The sequence below is a fragment of the Amphiura filiformis genome, chromosome 3 (genome assembly GCF_039555335.1).
Source record: "Amphiura filiformis chromosome 3, Afil_fr2py, whole genome shotgun sequence".
NCBI classification, from domain to species: Eukaryota; Metazoa; Echinodermata; class Ophiuroidea; order Amphilepidida; family Amphiuridae; genus Amphiura; species Amphiura filiformis.
Genome location: NC_092630.1, coordinates 72,593,640 through 72,618,453, shown reverse-complemented (window position 1 = coordinate 72,618,453; position 24,814 = coordinate 72,593,640). Strand labels below are relative to the sequence as shown.

At 36.5% G+C, this 24,814-nt stretch overlaps 1 protein-coding gene across 1 annotated transcript in view; it reads left to right on the top strand.

The window, feature by feature from the left end:
• LOC140147483 (reelin-like) overlaps positions 1-24,814 on the top strand; it is an 82,046-nt gene that overhangs the window by 24,876 nt on the left and 32,356 nt on the right. Inside the window, 20 exon segments of the mRNA XM_072169260.1 lie at positions 360-493; positions 931-1,105; positions 1,449-1,586; positions 3,465-3,654; positions 4,342-4,553; positions 4,803-4,962; positions 5,503-5,667; positions 6,880-7,109; positions 7,737-7,888; positions 8,818-8,880; positions 8,883-8,975; positions 8,978-9,020; positions 11,147-11,397; positions 14,709-14,894; positions 15,608-15,828; positions 15,830-15,888; positions 22,415-22,555; positions 23,023-23,203; positions 23,683-23,950; positions 24,279-24,465. Coding sequence (XP_072025361.1) covers positions 360-493; positions 931-1,105; positions 1,449-1,586; positions 3,465-3,654; positions 4,342-4,553; positions 4,803-4,962; positions 5,503-5,667; positions 6,880-7,109; positions 7,737-7,888; positions 8,818-8,880; positions 8,883-8,975; positions 8,978-9,020; positions 11,147-11,397; positions 14,709-14,894; positions 15,608-15,828; positions 15,830-15,888; positions 22,415-22,555; positions 23,023-23,203; positions 23,683-23,950; positions 24,279-24,465 — 3,249 coding nt within the window.

Genomic DNA, 24,814 nt, shown 5'->3' with positions numbered 1-24,814 from the left:
ATATATCAGCCTCTGGTTGAAACTAGAAAAAATGATATAAATAATTAGCTATCATAACACAGAACCAAAAACTTTTAGGAACCAGAGAACGAGAAGTAAACATTTACCTTGCTAGCATTTTCAACAGCACCTGTTGTCATCCTCAGGCAAACTAAAGTTAATTTTTTATTACTTCCGTGGTCCGGGTACGCGCTGGTGAATTGCGATCGCGTAGAAGTGACAAGGTTATAAGAAATCATAATTGATACACAGATACATCTCATGGGCATATTTTCATTAAAAATATACGAGATTGCAGTCTGAAAGATCGATATTTTTCACTCATATAGTTTTATCTGTTTCTTTAATATGATGTGAAGTTTTTCAGGCCATGCACACAACAATAGTGAGCGTTATGTAGAGACTCAATCAATAACGGTTGGACCATCCTACATGATACAGTTTGATCTTGTAATGGGTTGTGGGCAACCATATGAAGATCCTTATAGGAAAGGTAAGAAATAGGGTGCTCATTAAGGATCTTGCATAAGTTGCATTGGCTGCCATAGTCAGACATGTTATTTGATACAGTAATATCTTATCATAGAAGATGGACTGCAACCATAATTTTAAGGATTCTCTTGGAAAACAGAGAAGTAAGAAATGGATTGATACTCTATATGGTACTTACATGCAGGTTTCCCCACTGTAAATTACTGTTATTGCAAAGCAATGCATTTTGTCATCTCTAGTTTGTTATCATAAACTTTGTGAACAAAAATAACTAAAACAATGCTGATTAACTTTTTTGTGGAGTTCAGAGTTCAAGCATGTAAATCTGTTTTTTTGATAGTTGTAAACTTCTAGTATTCTATAACAAAGTCTATGGTAATGTTGTTCATGCTGTGACTATCTACAAATTAAATATGAACTTGTGTGATTTTATCCCAGATAAATCAATACACTTGGAATACTCCAAAGATCATGGGTTGACGTGGCATCATGTGTATGAGCAATGTCTTCCAGGCCAGGTTGGTTGCCATGGTTACCATGAAGCATCCATCTTTGATGACACTAAATATGAAGGATGGAATAGAGTGACAATTAGTCTTCCTACAAGTTTCAGGTTATACTTTTATATTTGATTTAAAATGTATACCAATTAGCAAACTTTAACTTTACGAATGGAACCTAATAAATTGTTTGTAATATCATGATGGGCATGCCCTGCATGTTTTATAATTTAAAATAAAAATCATCAAGGAATGTAGTACAAAACAACTTTAATATAATGTTTGATTACCAGAATCAAGTTCAGATGTACTGAAAACCTGAAATGTATGAGTTGTTGGTGATATGGAAGATTGGTTGAACACATCACAATTGTACATTTGAAACTATTACTGTTATGTTTTTCATGTAAGTTGCTGTTATTTTAAAAATAATTATATTGTATGTTCTTATCATAGCTCTCTTTCAACCCGTTTTCGTTGGCGCCAGTCAGTGTTTGCATCTTCAGACATGTGGGCTCTTGACAACATTTACATAGGAGAACAATGCCCTGATATGTGTCATGGTCATGGTGCATGTGTCAATGGACTATGCAGGTGAGAGATTTGAGGGGTTCCACAAGAATCATATGTAGGGCCTCCCTATTAGCACTAGTGCATCTTTTAACTGATGTTGGTTTTATAGGTATTACGGCTAAAATTTAGGGTGCAGTGCTTTAATTGTGCACAGCTATAAATCATGGACATTCACTTTAAGTGCTGGCATATGCTCATGTATGATTAAGTCTTAAAGCCATGTTATAACATTTCCATAAAAAATAAAATAAAATGTTAGCTTTTACTGTCAGGTATGATCCCCTTTTAATTTTGAGCAGGACAACTGAGGTAAAGCAAAGAAAACTGAAATTTACTACTAGCGCAGATGTCGCCAATGCATGTCACTCCGTCAGTTGTGCTACTGCACGGGCCTTTGATGTGTATGTACCATCCGGCACGCCATGTACGTACTGTGATGTGCAGCCCTCGAATTAACCCACGGCATATTGCCGTGGGTGCCCACCCCCACTGCCGTAATGCCCTCAAAATATGTCCTTTACCGACGGCAGTCACTTGCCCTGCCCTTCAATGAAGTTGCCGTCAGTGCCCTAGCCCTGCCCCTTCATTATAAATCATTAACAAGTACTGGTTAAAACCCCGAAAAATTGTGGAAAATTAAATCGAAAATCTTGAACACCATCGCTATTTTGAGCATCGTAACCCAGCTATCAATCACAGTATACACAATAGTTTGTTGTGAATTAATATTCATTACCCCTACATAAGCTTACATATTCAACCAATCACATCGGCTTTTATACATTATCTGGTTGCTAGAAATCAGACTTCATTTTTTCGATTGGTCAGAGAAATACCTTCAGCATACTATCGACCAATCAGAAACGCTGTTAGTAACTAAGCTAAGCTTCCTCGTGTCGTTAACAAAATCCGAGCGCTGGGCAAATCAATTGATCTCTCGATTAGCAAACATTGACTTCCCATTGCAAACCGATGGCGATACCCTTCCGGTATCGTCTTATCTTGTTATGTGAGCCCATCTCTAGATATGTTTGAACGTAATAGTTTTTATCCCGGCAAATTTGATCAGTATTATTACCAAAGTTACAGCTGTTTCATCGCTGTTTTGAGTCAGTTTTGCAGCTCAGAACTAGGGATCGCAAAATTTAAGTGAATTAAACTGTTGATTTTTGATTGCTTTGTATTATTTAAGCAGGTTTTTTGAACAATCAGGTTAGTTTTAGTGTAAAGTTGAGAGTCAAATTTTACTTTGGTCGAATTCAGCTGACAACAATGCATCTATTCGCTTTTGAAAAATTGCCTTGGTGCCCTTCTCAAATTTCCAACAGTTGCCATGATGCCCTTTTGAAATATTACAAATTGCCGTGCTGCCTTGCCTTTTCAGTAAAAATCCAAGGCAATTACCAACTTGCCCTAAAAAAGTTGCCGTGCCCGTTCAGATTCTTAATTCGAGGGTTGGTGATGTGAACATCGTGTACGCGTTCGACTAATAATTTCCATCTTAATAATAAAACAACGGTTCCTGCGTTTTATTCCAAATCGCGAATTTTGAAAATTATTGAGGGCATCCTCCTCAGCAAATGTTATAATATGGCTTGACGACATGTAGGTAGAATGAGCTTTTGAAAAAGCTGCCCCTACACGTTGAAGTCTAAAAGCACTGTAGAATTAGAGTTCAGCTTATAGGAGATTTTGATTTTAGCTCAGGTTGCAGTTCTGTTTGTATTTTGCTAACATACTCTGAATAAGATATTTTTAGGGTTAGGATTCAGAATTAAATGGCAATTGCTCCAATGTCTTTGTCAGATGGATTTTAATTTTGATTTTTGATCAAAACATAAATAGAGAAATGCCTGTTTCTAACCTTGATGTATTCCTTCATACCATATCCATATACAGGTGTGATACAGGCTACAAAGGTAGCACATGTATCCCAGAATTCCCATTGCCATCCTCCATCCAATCAGATTTTGAGGAGTCTGGTCTGCTGCAATCTGATTGGCTGGCAGTTCTTGGAGGTGACATCATCCATGATGGGGACAATGCTTGCAACATCATTACATCCGGAGCATCTTTGTATTTTTCTAAAGTAAGTGCATAATCTTGTTTATTTCTTGTGATTTTGCTAATAAATCCTAGGTTCTGTCCAAATTTATCTACGTTCTCAGCATGATTATGTGTAGGATGAGCATAAGGGTTATGAATATATTTTGATAAGTAAAGACTGTAACAAAACTAAACAAGTGCGTTGATGATTGAGAGTCGATGATGATGAAGAATACACAATTACTCAAATAAAGCATGACAACTTGCTCACCTGAGAGCTTTCACAATGTAGACAGGGCCTCAAGGAAGAACAGATGATTAATTGTGTTTTCAACTGATTGAGTGTCCCAGGTTAAAGAAGAAATGAAACAAACAAACAAAAGACACTATTCCTTGTTCACTCAGTTGATGGACTGGTGATTGTTAGTCATTTTAAGGACACTTTACTCTTTACCGACCCCATTTTATCACTGACATTTTTTGTGGGGGGAAGTTCACCCTAGCTCCCCCCTGGTTACATCCCTGCATGTCAAGTACTGACATAATAACAAGAGTTACGACTTGTTTACATGTCCATGGTTTTCTCTTTTTGTGGTGAATGCTATAAACTTTGGAATAGCATTAGCTTCCTCTGCACCCTAACACAAATGATAACCTTAACCCTTACTAACAATAATCCCTGCTGCCTTACTTGAGTGATTATTTGAAATATTTTGTTGTTTTGATGTAGGCTGGTGTGAGAGAGTTAGTCAGTCATGATATGAACACCCAATTAGTTGCATTTGTTCAGTTCTACATTCGCCTTGGAGGAGATGGCACAGATCAAACATGTTGCAACGTTAATGAGAGGAAGGAAGGGGTACTGCTGCAATATTCCAATGATGGTGGTATTACATGGGATATTCTGCTGGAATTATATTATGATGATTACAGGCATTCTAAGTAAGAAAAAAATTTAGCATTCTAAAATATATTAAAGACATTTAGATTTTGCGAGGAATAGGCTGATGATTTTTAAGATGATGGCTACAATTATTGCAGATCATATTTTGTTTCTCCTTTTTTTTTATCCATCAAGACTAAGTTCCTAAGTAATTTCCTAAAGAAAAGAAATAACCCCAAAATGTAGCAAAACAAAAATAATCTAATCTTCCTATGATAAATATAATTTTTGATGTGCTTTTATTTTAGATTTGTCCATCAGATTCTCCCTGATTCAGCACGCACACCAAGTACTCGTATTCGATGGTGGCAGCCTAGTCATTCAGGGGCCAATGATGATCAGTGGGCCCTGGACCAGGTATACATAGGAAGTCACAACAATGTGCAATCCTTGCTGCTTAACTTTCAGGTAATGAATATTATTTCTAATTACTTGTTTCTTTCTTTCTTTCATTCTGATCTGTATTGAAGTGTATGCATCATGCCTTGTCCCTTCTTTTCTCCCTCTACTCATTTATCCTTTCTCTCTTCTCTATTTTCTTCATTCTCTCTCACCTCCCTTTCTTCCACTATCCCCTTCTTCTCTTTCCCCTCTTTTACTTCCCCTATCTCCTCGTTAATGTTGTCCTTCTATTCCCCTCCTCTCTCTCTCCCCCAGGTAATTTCCTGTTGCCTCTTTTCTTAAACTTGCTCTCCGTTGTTTTGCTTTCTCCCCTGTGTCACACTCACCTGTTTTCTTCCCTCCCTTTCTCCCTCTCTCATTTATATTTCTACTTATCTTTCCCCTCTCCCTCTTCTCTTTCTTTTTTTCCTTCTTTCTTTACCCTTTCTTTCTTCCATTCTTTACCTCCCTCTCCATCTCCTTCTTTCTCCTGTTCTTTGTTCATTGTTTATTTTAACACAGCAGCTCCATTTTATAGACATAACAAGCATTTGATTCTCATTTCAGAATGATGACCCCACAGGCCATCTATGGTTAACAATAAGTAATGGTAACATGGGTAGTCATTGTAGTTCAGGGGAGTCTGCCTTAGTGTTTACTGGGAATACTGGAAACAGGTTTGCTATCACTAAGGCCATGGACATCAGAACTGGAGATGTTATACAATTCAAGGTAATATTGCATGTTGTGATGACAAGACTTGTAATTGCTGCCACTCCAAGAGATTCAGATTAGGGTCAGCTTTTATGATTAGTGTTAAGATTAGGGTTTGGATAAAGATTTTATGGTTAGGGCTAGTACTATTGTTGGGGTGGGGATCCCTGATCTAAAGTTGCTCCATTGTAATTGAAAAGTAGTCTAGATAGCTCTATTAAATTTTGATACGGTGACAATTTCTGGTGTGTGACTACCGTCAAAACTTGATAGTTAGCATATGATGTGATCAAGCAAAATATTGATTTTGTGATAAAGTGAATAATAGCATTCAACATCCTTTGTATTTTATTGTTCCAAGCAACATCAAAATGACCATATCTCTGGAACCATAGGTCTAATTATGATGGGGTATTCAGCAAAATAAAGCACTGAGAATGGCTCATGTAATGAAATTGAAAACTGAATTTTGATTTTGATCGACATCAGACTCATTTTGCTTGATCGCATCACATATGTGTACATCCATATCAAAACGATGCACTTGTCGGCAGCTACATGTGTCTCATTTCACATAATAGCTAGGAATATATTACAGACTCATCTCAAATGGAGGTCACTTCAAATTATCCCCAAGTCACATGGTTAAGGAATGTTCTCTGTATTCCTAAACCATGTGACTTGGGGATGATTTGAAGTGACCTACACTTGAGATGAGTCTGGCATTTATTCCAAACTATTATGTGAAATGAGACACATGTAGCTGCCGACAAGTGCATCGTTTTGATATGGATGTACACATATGTGCTTACTATTGAGTGCTTTTGAAAACATGAAATTGTACCAAAGTCCGGCGCTTTACCAACTGAGTTAATGGGGTTGAGACGCAAATTTGCAGGTTTACTTGTTCGTATATAACTATGTGTATCGATGATTTGCTTAAAACGCTGTACACTTTTGTGGATGGGGCACTTCATGTTTGCATGTGTATAAAGCGCTTGATAGTAAGCACATATGCTAACTGAGTTTTTACAGTATATAATGTTGGTCTACTTGAAATTCTGATGGTACTGCTGATGGTCTTGATGGTTTAACTGTCAGAGCTGATCCTTGGATGTGATGGTTTAAGCTTTTAGAGTAGCTAAGCCTCTCAGCTATAACTTCCTAGTTGAAGTTAAAATCATTTGAAATAGCTACAGTGATCAGCAACAATTTTTTCTTGAATCACAGATTGTAGTAGGTTGCCGATCAAGTTTTACCCATTTCTCTCCTGTGCACTTGGAGTTCTCTCAAGATGGTGGCATGCATTGGGAAGAGGTCATGACCTCCTGTTACCCTTCCAATGAAGGGTCATGTCAAGGGTCAAGTAGTGATTATGATGATGGCAGTGTGTATCATATGGGTCAGTATGCCTATTGGAAGCTTGTGGTGATAGAAGTACCAGAGAAACTAACTCAAGGGTAAGTTATTGGAAAGTTTGATGCTGGTGTCACAAGTAGTTTGATGCAATTTTGTAACAAGTAATTTGTGGTGATCAGCGATCGCATAGCAGTGGCAAGGTCTCCTCTCCTTTAACGTGCTGACGAGCAATGAATCAATAGTCTTGTTGTCAAGAACCTTGATCAGCCAATTAGCGTGATTGTTTATCACTTTAGGCTCGTGTACGCTCGGCGCACAACCCAGACCACAGAAGAAATCAAAAATAAACTTTCGGGACTAAAATATTGTACTTTTGGCATATTCAGAGAGTTAAAATTCACAGCCAAAATGATATGATATTATACAATAGATGCATACTGAATTACAAAGGTATATTTGCCTTAGTGCACATTATTTGCACCACAAGGCATTATACACAGATTGCACAAAATTTGTTTTCCAGGCATTTGTTTTCCTCCCTCCATGTGCGATACACATGTCAGCCTATTCAATGAATGTTTATGCATGTAAACTACATTGTCTTACATTATTGCTCAACTATACAAATAAATATTTTGTGCCTTATGTAAATTTTTATTTTGTTAAATTTGCTTTGCTATCAATCAATTTATAAAAAATGAATTGTATCTGTCCTTTACCATAAATAGCACAGTTCAGTTGAGGTGGTGGCAGCAAGCTGGCAAGTTAGCATCTGTGTTTGCAATAGATGATGTGTATGTTGGCCCAAAGTGTCCAAACAACTGTAACGGCCATGGAGTGTGCCAAGATGGACAGTGTGTGTGTGATTATGGATACCAAGGTAAATGATAGGTTTATTGAGAAAAGGCACTTTATTCCTGTCATATTTTGCAGATCCTTTTACAAATTAAGCGTACTGCTAACCGTCCAGGGCGTATTATTTTGTACAAAGTCCTATGCACATGCTTGAGGTTTTGTGTGTATACGTGAGGGCTAATGCTTACAAAGGTCCTTGCAAAAGAATATAATTAACAGGATTTTTGTAAGATAAATCTCAAAGCCATTGCCCTATGTGATGCAATCAAGCAAAATGAGTCAGATGTCGGGAATATTGATTTTGAGATATAATCAATAATAGTATTCAACTTCCTTTGTATTTTATTGTTCTGAGCAACACTAAAATGGCCATATCTTTGGACCATAAGTCTAATTATGATGGGGTTTTCAGCAAAATAAAGCTCTGAGAATGGCTGATATAATGATATTGAAAACTGAATTTTTATTTTGATCGACATCAGACTCATTTTGCTTGATCGCATCACCTATGTGTGTAACCAGGTGGTGGTCGCCGTGCATCCTCTAAATTCAGTAAATTTTCATCGTCAACCGTGTAATTGAATGAGATTATTTTGAAATTTTAAAACGCTTGAAATATCACAAACAAATAGGCCTATGTTAATAAATAATATAAATACAAGCTGAAACCGTTGGGGTTCGATAATGAACCCCACACAACTAACTGAGTATATGGAAAATGCCATACGGCCGGGCGGTTTCACAAGTTGCCGGCTCTCATGCCACTCGCCGCCTGTGTGTAACGTCAGATAAAATTTGATATTCTGTGTCATTTGTATACAAGTTAAAAAACTTATCATAAAAAAGCAGCCATTAATGCTTACAAATTTGCTGCACACTAACACAGTGATTTCTATTGGATTGGCTGTTATAATGTCATACTTTATTTGATGTTGTATCTGCCCATTCCCATAGGTGATATTTGTGAACCCAGAACACAAACACCAAATGGTTTGACTGATCAGTTTGATAACACAACCCCGGTGCATTTTGGGCAGCCACAACTGGTGGAAACATAGGAAGGCAGTGTGGCGCCATCAAAATAGCCAACTCTCTCTACTTTGGATCAGTTGGGCGAGAGAGGCAAGAACAGTTAGTCTCAATACTACATCCATTAAGTAAGTGTTTTCGAATTATCGACCAGTATCGGTATTGCCTTGTTTTTCAAAGATACTTGAAAGATTGGTTTTTAATAGATGTATTGCTTATATTGACAGTCATAAAATACTTAATGATAATCAATTTGGCTTCCGCAGCAATCACTCTACTTATATGGCCATTATACATTTAGTGGATAAAATTAATAATGCGGTAGAAAAAGATGAAACTACTATTGGAGTATTTTTAGACCTTTCAAAGGCTTTTGATACTATAGACCATAACATATTAGCCCACAAATTAGAACACTACATTATCCGAGGCATTGTACTGGACTGGTTTAGGAATTACTTAAGTAACAGGAAACAATATGTATATTATAACTCGTGTGAATCCAAAATGAAAGATATCATATGCGGTGTCCCTCAAGGTTCCATATTGGGACCTCTACTATTTATACTTTATATAAGCGATATTGTTAACACATCTAACGTACTTAGCTTTATTCTGTTTGCAGGCGACACCACAATACTATACTCGCATAAAGATATAAGAAGCAAATTTTGGTTAATTAACAATGAACTAAAGGAAGTCAGTAATTGGTTCAGAGCAAACAAATTATCAGTAAATGCCAGTAAAACCAATTATATGATTCTGGGAACACCACATATGACGTCCAAGAATTGGATAAATATTGATTCAACAACAACTGTCTGTAATGTAGATGTTAAGATAATTTTAGGCGAAATCGTTCTAGAAAGGGTAGATAATACCAAATTCCTGGGAGTACTCATAGACGAAAACTTAACATGGAGGTGTCATATTAACTGTATAGCAAAAACTATTTCAAGGAATATTGGTGTAATGAACCAACTCAAATTCTTTGTACCAGATTGCATTCTTTATACTCTATATTGTACCTTTATTCAACCTTATTTGAACTATGGAATATTAATTTGGGGAAACACATGTAAAACATATTTGGATAAAATTGTGACACTCCAAAAATGGGCGATACGGACAGTTACCAGTAGTCATTACAGAAGTCATACAGCCCCCTTGTTTGCCAAATATAACATTTTGGCAAACAATGACACCTATAAATTAGAATTAGGAGTTTTTATGTATAAGTACAGTATTAATGAATTACCGAGCTTATTTGACAGTTTATTTACCCTACGATCTAATATTCATGATTACCAAACAAGAAACGCTAATAACTATAACTTGACTAAAAATAGCAGGGTTTTCACCGATCACGCTGTCCGTACAGCTGGTCCTATATTATGGAACTCATTGCAAAAATCTTTAAGAGCGTCTTATTCAGTGAAACTTTGCCGAAACGTGTACAAAAGACACTTAATTTCAAAATATGATTAATTGACGAGCATTGTAGTTTTTTTTTTTTGTTTCTTGTTTGTTTGTTTGTTGTTTTTAATTTTCATTATTTGCTGTTGAGTTTTCTGTTTGGTAACTTTTCTGTTAAAGGGGATGGCTACCTCTGGCCTTACTGGCCTTTCGGCCATCTCCTCCATGATTCTTTGATGGTATTTTAATGGGTATTTTGTATTTTGTATTTCTATGTGAATTGTGGAAATAAATAAATGAATGAAAGTAATGAATGAATGAATGGGAACAGATGCAAGGTGTATGATGGCAAAGTACATAAGTATAAATATGCTCTATGCAAGTGTTTGCAAATGTACTGATAAGTGCTGGGAAGGTAGCAGGTTTATTGTTGTAAAGGTACAGCAAATGACTCAAAGCAAATAAGATCAGGCTATATCAAATTTGAGCCCAATCTGTATATCACTTAATCTTTTTGCATCCTCCAAGAAGTTGATTCTAAATTATGCTACCTTGAAAACTTATACCATGTACCAATTACAGTTTTGGAGCTCTGCAATTTGGCAAAACAAATTTATTCAAATATATCCGAGCAGTATACAGTTTAAACTTTCTTTGTAGTAATTAAATTGTGTAAGCAAAAATAAATGTTGTGACCTCCAAATAATCACCAATTTGACCAATTGCTAACCAACAGATGCTACTTTTAGCTGTTGTAATTGTCCCATGTGAATCCTATGTAAATGTAACATTTGGAAATATTAAATCTGTACATAAAGCGTTGTGCATTTCATTTTAGGATAGTTCAGTTCTACATTCGCATTGGAAGTTCCTCCCTTGGTTCTCAATGTCTTCAAGCAACCGATCACAATGAAGCTGTTCTTGTTCAATTCTCAACCAACAATGGCATTGTGTGGACCACTCTGAGAGTCCTTGACCCAATGTCAGCCCTTAACCAGGATGAAGCCGTCAAGGTGACCATAAAGCTTCCACTTGATGCTAAAACTCCAGATACTATGTTTAGATGGTGGCAGCCATTAACATCTAATAGTAAGCAATCTATCATAACTTTTGTCATAACCTTTCTGGTGTTGTTGCTAATTTGTTAAGCAATACAAATACCAAATCATACTTGAAGGACTCATACATTTTATTTATGAAGGTAAACATTTTCTAAGTTCTGAAAACAGACAAAACTGATGGAATAGGAAGGAGTAAATGACAGACAATGAGGAATCAGGGAACATTTTTGGAACAGTATATTATAATTATAGCTACTAGCAGTCACCCGTCTTTCGCGGTCAGAGTCTTTCGCGGTTGGTAAATTTTGTATATTTGTTGTACATGTAAATGCTTTATTTAATGTGATTAATGGTATGAGAGGAGATTATCATTTAGAAATATAATATTTAGTATCTTTTCCATATAAATCAATGGCTTGAAATTGCAATTATATCATGATGGAAGTCTTCTTGCCACCATATCATATCCACCGTGAGAAGTCTTGCCCCTGTGGGATGCTGGGCCCCGGCCCCTGATATTTAAAATTTTTATGCATTTGTAAATACATTAATTTTTTGCCCATTTTGGACAAATTTGTTGTACCTTATAGCCCATTTGTTACCATTTTAGGTCCAAGTTTGTCCATCCCCAACCTTGAAATGTACCTTGCTGCCCCCTGCAAAAGTACTGGCTACATCACTGAGCAGATGAACACAATTTTATTTACTTCCCTCTTGGGCCCCTATGGTATGCTGGCTACGGATATTTAAGATTTGTATGCATTTGTATGCATTTTGTTGTACTTTTTATTTGTTAGCCCATTTTGGATAAATTTTGTTGTACCTTTTACTTTTTAGCCCATTTGTGACAATTTGCCCCCCCTGAAATTTGCCTTCTCCCCTCTCTCTCTCTGAAAAAGTCCTGGCTACACCACTGTGCAGATGAAACAATTTTATTCACATATCCTTACACTCTGTTTCATATAACATAGCATGGTAAAATTCAGTGGTTTGATAAGGCATGCAAATAGGCAATTGGATCATGACCTCAGTAAATGTTGACATTATTGATGTGTGACTAATTAGGTGTTCATACACAGTCCCTGGTATTCTATAATATTGTGTGATTGCTTAAAAGGGCATTTCGTGATCCACAGCCTCATCCCCCCACTTTTCTCAAAAAAAGTTGAGATTTTTACATCACTGGAAACCTCTTGCTACATAATGTTTATGTACAAAATATTTCTTGCAGATTAATTCATTTAGCAAAGATATCGTGAAATTTGAATTTCGTTCTGGTGCACCAGAACGAAATTACAACGCATTGTCTATGGAGCAGTGTAATACACATAATCATGCATAACTCATGAACGCAAAATCGGAATCAACTGAAATTTTGGGAATAGGTTTTTTTCGTGGATATCTAATGAAAAATGACGTAAATAGAGGATGCTAGGGTCACAAAATACTCCTTTAAGGTATCTATAATAAATTACTGAGTTTTTCGAATTGGTAAGTTCAGTGACCATGTTGACAAATTGGTTGAATAAACAATAGATGTTAATTTAGTTTCACCTGGTGCAGGGCAATTTGAGGTGCAGTCTCGGAATAATCAAAATAAATGTACAATTTTGTAGAACACTTACTTTCAACATTGGCAAAGTATTTTGCACAGACACTGATTATGGGACAGGAAATTGTGGGGAATCTTCAAAAGTCACCCATTTGGGCTACTAAATAACAGTTTGGCAACCCTGTTTAATTTGGGTGATTTGGAGACTTTGACCTAATTCACTGATTATGCCGCTAACCTGTGAGTTACGGTGAGCCTAACCAGACTTTTGTACCTGCATTGCTAAAAAGTCACCCATTTTTCTTAACCATCTGTCTCTATGGGACAGGAAATTGTCAAAAGTTGGGGGATCTTTAAAAGTCACCCATTTGGGCTACTAATTCACAGTTTGGCAACCCTGTTTAATTTGGGTGATTTGGAGACTCCTAATTCAATAAACAAACATTTAACTGTTGACAATAGGTTCTAGTTTGAACACTGGCATGATAATGTTGACAAATTAGTTGAAAAAACAATGCATTGTAATTACTCAAGTCAGATTCTCCTGTGTAATGGTATGAGTGACCCAATCTCAGCATTGATCAGATCAGACATAGGATTTGCGGGTGTTCATGTTAAACAGCATGACTGTATTGTAGTGTATTGTGACTGTTTACTCAGTGTTTAAAGCCCGGTCACACTATGACGAATAGGGGTGAACGGACAAGTTTGACGTTAAGCTGCTAATTGCAATTTTGAATTTATTATTATTGATATTGATGTTAATATTTTTGATTATTATTGATATAGATAAAAGTTTAGATTATTATTTATATTGATTTTACTATTTTTGATTATTATTGATATTTATATTGGTTTTTTTATATTATTATTGATATGTGTAATATTTTTTATTATTATTGATATTGATGGTAATATTTTGATTATTATTGATAAAGATATTAATAGTTTTGATTATTATTGATATGTGTAATATTTTGAATATTATTGATATGTGTAATATTTTGATTATTATTGATATCGATATTAATATTTTTGATTATTATTGATTGCTGTCGTGTTGTCGCTAAAGGTCGCTCCCACTCGTCACCGAATCTTGTTTTTCCTCTTTTTGTCGTCGCTTTGCCGTCAACAGTTTGTGATTTTCACGTTCGTCACCTTTTGTTGCTTATTGTCCGTCATAGTGTGACCGGGCCTTTACTCAGTGCTTAGCTCGCAGGTTCCTTGGTAGTGCCTTTGAAACTAATTAACATAATTTGACACCCTTAACGTAAACAAAAACAAAATTGGACGTTTTATTGGGGTGCGGACAACTTTACTCTATGCAACGCAAAAATCCGTTTTCCGAAATAATGTAAAACGTAGAAGTTTTTAGCCTTACAAAGTCGCCAAACTCAGTAATTTATTATAGATTTTTCACTAAGGTTGTATAATTAGTTACTTGCATATACCAGAGAAGTAAAACTGACTTGCAATTGTGTGCATGCAATGGTAACCTCAGCCAATCATAATGAGGAGTCTGGCTGGAACTTTAAGAAAAGATCTGCACTTCAGTACATGAACATTATTCTGTCATTGAGCTTTTGCTCTATATAGAATAAATCACTCACTGCAAAGAACATGTGTTTTAACACACTGCACAGAAATTTTACCTTTAGTCATTGTGGTCTTTTATTTGACAACATTTCTCTGCTTATTTATAAACCTATTAAAATATAATACATATACACCAAGTGAACTATAATTTATCTTCCAAGTGACCATACTTAAATTTGACCTTATTCCAGGAACCCCTCGTGCTCAGTGGGCATTGGACAATGTATTGATAGGAGCCAATGATACCCAGTCTTATGGATTTGAGGATCATTTTGAGTCTGGACCAAGTAGTGATAGCTGGTATATGGTGATGGGAGGACATGCTAAGCAATTCTGTAATGCTGTGTCCAACACATTGGTGTTTGATAGTGAGGCAGGTAGGTAGAATTGTACAAGATGTTTTTGGGCAGGAAATAAATTCTACATGTATCTTGCAATTTGTTAAAAGTGAATACAAGATGTTACATTAAGTACACAGCATTAGGGCTGTCAACTTTCTGGAATTGCATGGAGTGAGATATTGTCAATGAGTGTACTGTACAGGGGTGTATTGTTTGCAGACTACATTTTTTATCATTTTTTCACAAGTTAAAAGGGGAAGGGTAGGTAGGGACAAAATTTTGACAATGCATGAGATTCAACTACCTTGATGTGTGAATGCATGAGAGTTGGCAGCCCTGCGTGAGATTTTACTACCTTGATGTGAGAGCATGAAAAAGTACCCCAAAGCATGAGACTCGCACTGAATGCTTGATTATGTGACAGTTATTTGTCAATATTCTATGAAATGTGGGTTGTATAACAAGGTTTCAGGAGAGTTTCATTGAGTGTCTTCTCACAAATGAATGAACCATATTAAATTTATCAATAATAGCAATAGTTCAGCAGCAGAAAGGCTTATGTCCATCTGTTGCCATATGTATGAGTGTGTGTGACATGCATGATATGGATTGACTCATGTATAGGACATGTACTATACATTGAGTGGGCTCATGCATACAACATGCAATCATACACACTGAAGCTAACTGGCATTTAATATGTCTTTCCGTGACTGTGCCTTTGCTATATTTTGACCTCCTTCAACCAGGTATGCCAAGATTTGCCGAAACCTGGGACTACCACATCACCATGCTGACCTTCCTACAATTCAACTTAGTCCTTGGGTGTGGACAATCATCTGAGATTCCTCCAGCACACTCTATCTACTTAGAATACTCTACAGATATGGGTAAGACATGGCAATTAGTGGCTGAGGATTGCGTACCACCTGACATGGGATGTGGCGAGTATAATGTGAAGACTGTGTACTGGGTCACTGACGCATGGAAACTGGACCAGGGTGACAGTGTATTTGCCAGAGGCGACTCTGTAAGTATGGTAAAATAAAGTATGGTAAAATAAGATTCAAAGAATGCAATAGTAGAATTTCTTCTTTTCCCTGTGACAAAATGAGAATGTTGGCATATGCTATACTTTTATTAAGCCTTTTAATGTCATTGTGTGGCAATGATTTCTGCATCTTCACATACTTGTTAGATCTAATTTTAACATACAAAGGGACAATTACATAAGATGAGTTCCATCCAGGTTAGAAAGTTGAAAGTTGTTCTTGCTTTCATAGAGTAAAGACACAGCTTATTTTGCTCTGAGCTTGTTGCCTTGTTTGCTGCTGAGTTCTATTTGAACTTACCTTCAGTTTTTGACTTTAATTTGTTTTGATACCACAGCATGTAATTGTTGCTGTTTGATTTAATATTTTGTTGTCTGTTCCTGAAGAAGAGCAGTTTATCTACTCGATACATTGGTTTTTTGTTGTCTGATTGGTTTTGTTTGTCTTCTATGTGCACAGTGATTTTCATCACTTCAAGTGTACTTTGTATTGTTTTCCTGACACTTCTGTGGGCTCTGGAATTGGCAATATTTGACCATCGAACTTTGCCTGTTTTTGTGCCTACATTGGTTGCTTGGTTTATTGTGTCTGCCTATGTGCACAGTGATTTTCATCACTTGTTCTAGTGCACTTTTGTATTCCCATTGATCCCTGTTGTTTTTGCAGGCTTAGCACTTGGCCATGGAACAGGTAATTTTGGCTATCAAACTTTTTCTACCTCTACATGTAATGCCTACATTTGCTGTTTTTGCCCCCCCACCGCATAGCGTCTAGTCTGTATTTTACTTGTTTCTCTTTCCAAAGGCTACTTCACTGTAATGAATTAAAGTGAGTTGTCAGTTGCTAAAATTTATTATGATCAAATGAAATAATTGTATTTTATTGTTGCCTTAAATATGACACCTCAAGAAGGCAGATGAAAACACACAGCATGTAGAGCCATTTGTGAATGCAAGTTTATTTCCAAGGAACACCAGACTACAATCAACATGTGCCAAGTACACACCACCATGGTACACGGTTTGGTCATTATCAGACAATGTGAAACTAAATGAAATTCATGTTTGTGCATTTGAAGATTGCTTAATATTCATTAACTGTATAACTTGGTTAACATTGCAAAATTACAGTATCTGTGATTATGCACTTGAAGATTCCTTCGTATTCATAATTGTTGCATTAGGCCAAAAAAAATAATTGTTTGTTTGTCCTCCACAGCTTTGAAAAAGAGGAGGTGCGATGGCGGATTTTTTTTTTTTTTTTTTTTTTTTTTTACGGATTTGTCGTATTTCTGGACCTTGCTAGAGCTAAATGCTACAATCATTCATGGTGACTTTAAAAAATATGCAGTTAAAGTTATAATTTGTGTTCATGTCAAAGTCTTTTAATGATTTGGTGGACTTTTTTTTTATTTTCAACCATGCAAGAGGTCCAGAGATACTCCAAATCTGGGAAAAAAATTGAATTTTACTTATTTTTATAAAAAAAAAAAAAAAAATAGAAAAAAAATAAAAAAAAAAAAAAAAAAAAAAAAAAAAAAATATTGGTCAGGCCTTCATCTGAGGAGCGGGCGGTGGAGGACAAACAAACAACTTTTTTTTTTGGCCTTATTGCAATTATGAAATTATGAAACTTTTGATTGTGCACTTGGAGATTGTCTTATTAAAATAAGCGGTTGCTTTTTGATGGAAATGTGAAATGACATCATTTCAAATTGCAATATAAAATTATCCTGTTTACTGGATAATGTGCTTGCCGAGAGCCTGAACATTGCTTAATCCTATTACTTTTTCTACGGAATAGCAAATTGTTTTAACAAACTAACCCAACTCAAAAAGACTCTTTTGGGCTCACCAATGTTGCCCAAATAGATCCTAAATTTTCAGTAGCCAATGTGGAAATACTGAGGCTGAAGGGTGAAGGTAGAAAAACTCCAACGCACCTTTCAGGTTATTGACGAACAAACAAATTCTGCACCAAGAGGTGGATTTCTGGATGGCCAGTGGCCTTGCTACCTGCCCTGTGGAAGAAGTGTTTTGCATTCCTGTCCACTTGCTTCAACTTCTTACCCCTCTTATCTGCAAAAGCAGCCCAGATACCTTTTTCAGGGGAATATGTAAGACAAAATGAGCTGGGTATGAGGCAAAAAAGTCTGCACAGAAAGACAAAAGGTTGCTCACCATATAGTGAAGTGCCTTACACGAATTTCTAATTAAATGTGACTATCACTCATAATCCAAAATTGAGACGGCTTTTGAACTGGAAATATATAGATAATAACAACACATTCAGATAGGAAAGTGGCATGAACCCTTACAAACTGAGAATATTTCAGACAAATTGTGATACTCCAAACTGATACAACCATAGCAGGTATGGATACCACAACATGAATACAAATTCTTCCAGTCAAAACTGCTGTCTGATGAATCACACTCAACTCATACATCATGGTTGGTACAGGCATCACAACACCAATACCAATTCTCCTAGTTGGTCTAATGAGTCACACTCAACTCATACATCACGGTTGGTACAGGCATCACAACACCAATACCAATTCTCCTAGTTGGACAATGCTCTCCAATATTTGAATGTCATTATGTAATTATCATGCAATTAACTAATGAAGAAGTTATTATCTTACCATTTATTAATCATCATTATACAATATTAGAAACATCATTACACAATAGATAATATAATAAATAAGTATACATTAAACAAGTTTAAAAGCAAAATAATAGGATACATAAAATATACCATAATTAATTCAAAAGAGCTTAAAAAATATAAAAAGAAAATTAATATTTCTGAAAAAGGCATTGTAAACCACAACAATATACAAATCATTATAAAAACAGACAAATTATTTTCAAGAAAAATACTACTCCTTTGGAAACAGATATGTTTATAGCATTTTGTTGAAGTATTGAATGTTGGGGGCATACATGGGGAGAGTGTTCCAAAGTTTGGGTCCTAATAAAGAAAACAAACTGTCTCCAATGACGCAACGATTGACTGGAACACCCAAACTATTCATGCCGTTATACACATTCAGCAAGATCTTAAACTCAATTCTCTGCTGGACCGACAACCATTGAAGCTCACCAAATAGTGATGAAGAGCTAGTGCACCTACCAACACAGAAAATGAGCCACGCAGCACAGTTTTGGAGCCTTTGAACACGCTCAACATTATAACGAGAAATAACACCCAAAAAGAGTTGCCTTAATCAAGCCGAAAAAGGACTAAAGATCTCACTGCATGGGCACATGTGTCCTGGTTAATAAAATGTCAGATGGTAATTGACAGTTATAACTGGTGCCTTTAATGGTCCTGATGTTCCATGATTTTTGATTTGTATACATTTTCATAATATTGCTTGTGTTACTTGTGTCCTGTCCTCCCTAAGCACCAAGAAGCAAATCTCTTCTTTGTCATCAGTATTTAGCCTGTAAGCATAGGAAATCGTAATATATTTTTAAATGCTCCTGACTGCCATCTTTCCACTGCCTGAATCTCTTGGTCTGATATGCTCATTTGCCCTGCACTGGAATTTCCCATGTCCTGGCTTGGTGCAGTATGAGCATCCATGGGCATATTTACATGCCTTGCGGGTACATTTACCACTGTTGAAGTCGAAACAATAAAAGATGGGTCTTGTCAACAGGGACTGACCGAATGACACCTGATGCTGAAAATTGGCCACAAAAGGAACCCTGGTGGCTGTAAACTGGCATCGCCAAATTTTCCAAAAATAAATCAGCATCATAATGATCTTGTTGGATCTAATGCTTGCCCATAAATGAAACTCTTTGTCATAATCCAGCCAGCCAAACCCCCCAAAACTAGATGCAAATTTCCTAATCAAATCTGCATACTTTATGAACTCTATCGCCATGGATGGGTGATGCTCCAAAAATGTTGACATGTAAATAAAAAAATGCACTGGTCCACTTTTGAATATCAACAATTTGCTTTGCTTGTATTGGAGCAAAACAAATTTGCCCTCCTACTTGGAAAAAAGACAATGGTAATTCCTCTTTGATACTTTGCTCCTTAATTTCAACCAAAGACCCTAGTTCTACGAACTTTCCTTTCCAGATTTTTTCTTTGGTTATTAATGACACAAATTTTCCTAGAGGAGCCCCAAATTTGCTGTAACTCCTGTACCCTCCCACTTCCAACTCCCCTTCCCACAACTTGCCCTTCATTATTGACAAAAGGAAAATTATGCATATACTATTACACTCACCATTTCACTCTCAACACTACCATTCGGGCGCCATTGCTTTTAACCACGGAAGGCCCTGGAGCTTGGGTAGACCTGAACTCTTGGAAACTTGTCTTTGAGGGCTGGCAACTGTGGGAGACATGTGCTGAGCCTCTTGATCCCCTGCTGCACAAGTTGGATTGTTTCCTCAACTTCCTACCCACACTTCCTCCTTGTCTGACTGGCCCTCCAACAGCTCCACGACCATGGCTTGCTTTTGGCATCCTGGGTCGCTATTGTGCTACATGCATGCTGTATGATGTGAACACCATGCTACACCTAGCTGAACACACTGTCATGCTGGCATACAATTCCTTTCTCAACTGGGCTACACAGTAGAATATTCTATCTCCACACAGTCAAGGATGAAAAATTAGAAACTGCTTCTTGGTCATCAGCAATCCTGGCCAAGGTGTTGGTCCTCCAACAGCATCCACAAAAGTGATTCTCTCTTCTCAATCTGTTTTTTGTTTGCTGATTTTGTAGAGTGGGTGGTGCTGCCGCCTGTTGACTACTAGTACTGGTCATATGCACCATTAATTAAATATCATATTAAACTCTAGATCACTAAAAGAAAAGAGAATTGATACATACAGAATAGGAAATAAAAAAGGCATATTAAACAAACAGAGCATATGGAGTTAACAATAAAAGGGTTTACATAGACAGTACCATTGCCATATACAAAAGGAACTTTATACAGCCCAGTAAGGCCAGTAAGGCCAGAAGAAGTCACCACCTTTAACAAAGAAATGTTACCATCAAAAGTTCAATTTCATCAATCCATTCTAAGGCAAGCAAGATTACAATTAATTCAGCAGAGAAAATAGACACACCATCAGATAATCTGAACCCCTTGAACCATGGGATAACAAAACTACAACCAACTTTACCATCAATATCCAAACTACCATAAACACGGAGAGCAGCATTTCAATTTCTATTAATCTCCTGAATTGTGATTTCGCACTTAACTCTTTTGTCTTTTATATTGGACGTGTCACCTTACCCAATGTACTCAGTCAGGATGCTAAGATTAAATGCAAACTGGACCAGATAAGTTTTATATCAAATTAAGAATATATTTATTTATTTAAAAAAAAATAGTCTTTATGACTTTCAAAAAAAAAAAAAAAGGTGAACTTACATAAAACTTGAAATCATATGACTTGCATCTGGAGATGACTCAGGCTCAGTTCAGGTAACACCATACCAACAATATTGTCATGGCTGCCGTCCATTGTATCTTCACCGAAGTTCAAGTACACTTGGTTATTTACTCTCGTCAGTAAATATATATTGAAGATGAACGCGCAAGCACAACTGAAATTTTCCATGCAAAGCCTGGATCTCAGCACCCAAGTTGCAAAGTGGAAAAATTAAAATATTGGTGTCACAACCCTATGGGTAAAAATGTGAACTCCCTACATGTTGATGTTGTCACCCTGGTGTCCAGATCACAAGTGAAGTTGGCTATCTTTTGACAAAAAGCATGCTTCCAACATTCATTCAAATAACAGGTGCATTTTCATTCAAGGTTCATGAATAGAACAAAACTCAAAGACCCGGAATTTTCCATGGAAGGTTTTAGCTATCCAGATTATTTCTTTGCTTGAATGCTCACACACAGGTTATAACAAAAGAATCTAAGATTCATTTCATCTCAACTTCCCATATTAAAGCACTTGTATTGAGATCTTATTCACCATGACAGGATGTTTTCGCATGAATTTGTAAATCAACATTGATATGGCAATGATCTCTCTTCTCAATCTGCCCAGTAAACATGCCACATGTGCTGATGTGGCACTCTAAAATTTTCCGCCATACATTATGCAAATTAGTTCATCGCCTGATGAGCAGTTATCAGAGAAGTCCACTGAGAATCAATAATAGCCCACTCTGGAGACTAAAACCCATCCAACCAGAATGTCTAAAATTAGACTTGAGGACTCTTTGCAGGCAAGTATACATGTGCCTAAAGTCTAATCTCAGGAGCCATAACTTCAGGCAAGGAAGGTAGAATATTATTGAACTTGATTCAAGACAGCTCACTTGTCTTTATTTTATCATATATATGCATTTTCATCTTAAAATAAGATACCAATTAGTCGACTGTTTCACTTAATGACATATCAACATTAAATAAAGAATGTTTGATACATGTTATGTGACACAACTGACAAAGTGACAACATTTACAGAAATATATCTATGTTGATTTTTCAGGTCTGACTCTACCCGATTCCGCTGGATCCAACCAACTTTTACCCCTGATGCTGACATATGGGCCATTGATGACATATACCTTGGTAATGGCTGTCATTGGATGTGCTCAGGACATGGTAGTTGTGTACAAGGCCAATGTGTGTAAGTCTCTTTCTTCTTACATAGTTTTTGTTAGTGATTAACCCATCTCAGTCCTGATAGGTCACCATGACCGATGGTATGAACAGAAAACTCTAAACTTTGACCAGGATCAAACAGGTGAGAAAAGTGACTCACTTTATTGTTTTGGTGATTCTAATTATATTTAAACTTTTGTGTGAGAAGTGAAGAAAGTTATACTTCTACAGCAAGGGTGGGTCAAGTTGTCCCTCTGGATACCAGAATAAAATTGACCATACGCCAGCTGTACATTTTCTTTGGGACCTGTTTAAGATTTTTAACAAATTAGTTTAAAATGACAAATTGTTTTCAATACATTTGTCCCCATAATCTCATTAGGCAGCAGGGTAGGGATGACTTACAAATTTTACCTCGCCCCCCATAACATCACTGACCCATACACCATTGTAGTTGTACATATATGTTGTGTCTTTTTTAATTCATCATAGGTGTGATACTGGATATAGTGAACCATTCTGTGTACCCAGACTGCCTTTAGCTAGAGAAATCAAAGATACCTTTGACCAAGGTGACGAATTCTCCACCCATAATTGGATATCTACTTATGGAGGAATGATAGGCAACATGTGTGGCATCCTTGTGTCCAACACAGCTGCTGTGTTCAATCAGGTAAACAATGAGGGATGGGCAAACACATTTTCTTCAGCTTTCTTCCTTAGTTGTCAAATGTTGCTTCATAAGCAGAGATGGATTCAGGATTTGAGAAATATTGAAATTACCATGAAAGTTACAGGCTAAAATTAGCTTGTCAAAAATTGGCTGATTTACATGATTTTGTAGATTTGACCAGTGGCAAGCATGCCATCCGCATCTCATGGATCATGGTCCTGATAACATAAATTTCTGTATTTGCATAGAGAAAACCAAGCAAGCGGATTTTTTTATATGCTGCTATTAAAATTACCTACCTTGCCTGGCTACTAAAATCCAATTTCAAATGCAAAATGTGCATAATGTTACAAAGCAAGAAGGAAATTACCAAACAGAGTTACAAAGAAAACACAAGACATGTAGGATGTGTCACCTCTGTTGTCAGCTTTAAGATTTAAAATGAAAAACATGTATTTCTTGCTTGTATTTTCTCTCAGCCTGGTTTGAGAATGCTTGTAAGTCAAGACTTGGATTGCACAATGATGGAATACATTCAACTAACCTTCCAATATGGCTGCCCTAGCAACACACCTGGTAGTAATTCAATCCTGTTCCAGTATTCTAATAATGGTGGTATATCATGGACTTTGCTTGAAGAGTTGTATTATGTGACGGTAATTCCTCCAAAATTTTTGAATATTGAGCTGCCCATGGGAGCGAAGATGAATGCAACAAGGTTCAGAATTTGGCAGCCAAGTCTCACAGGTATGTTATGATTTAAAGGCTTGTAAACTAATGTAGGCCTTACATATTTAAGCAAAAGAAGCCTTCTAAGACAGCCTGTATACCACAAGAATGGTTGTTGCCATGGTGGGTGAATTAGCATTGATGACCCGTTTGCTCAAACCATATCTTAAAAATCAAGTAAAATTAGTTTCTGCTGTACCATAATAACAGTTACACTCAAAGTTTGGCCAAAATGTTAATGAAATGTTTTTTTAAAATGTATCTTTGATTCCAAGCATAAATATTGTATTCCTATATCTCACAATATCAGATGTTGCTCCATAATAATGTCTTCCTTTGCATGCAGGTACTCCCTGGGCCATAGATGATATTTTGATTGGTGGTAACACCATGAATCGTGGCTGGTTGTATGATGCTTTTGCTGATCCATCACCATCCAATTACAAATGGCTATTCCACCCTGGTGGAGATATTGGAGCATTCTGTACAGCAGGAAATCGAGTTCAAAGCCCCGTGGGACTGCAGCCTATCAGGTTTGAACATTTGAGAAAAAAGTGAAATCCACAGTAAATTGTGACATACATTCTTTAGTATTTTAATATTACTGTCATTACCCTTACTATTCTGCCCTTTTGTGTTTTCCCATTTCAGCACAATCAATGCAAAATGACACAATATTTGCTGATCTGAATTTTTCCCCAAACAGGCCAATACTGCTATTCGCCCTTTGCACGGATCCACCATCTTTCTAAAAAAAAAGATTCTCCCTGCCAAAGCATGCGCAAAAAGTGCATTTTTATTTCTCGTGCTTTTCTAGTAACTGAACTCGCCAGAAGGCTTTTGCAAAGCGTACGCGGTAATTAAAGCACACGTTTGACAGGC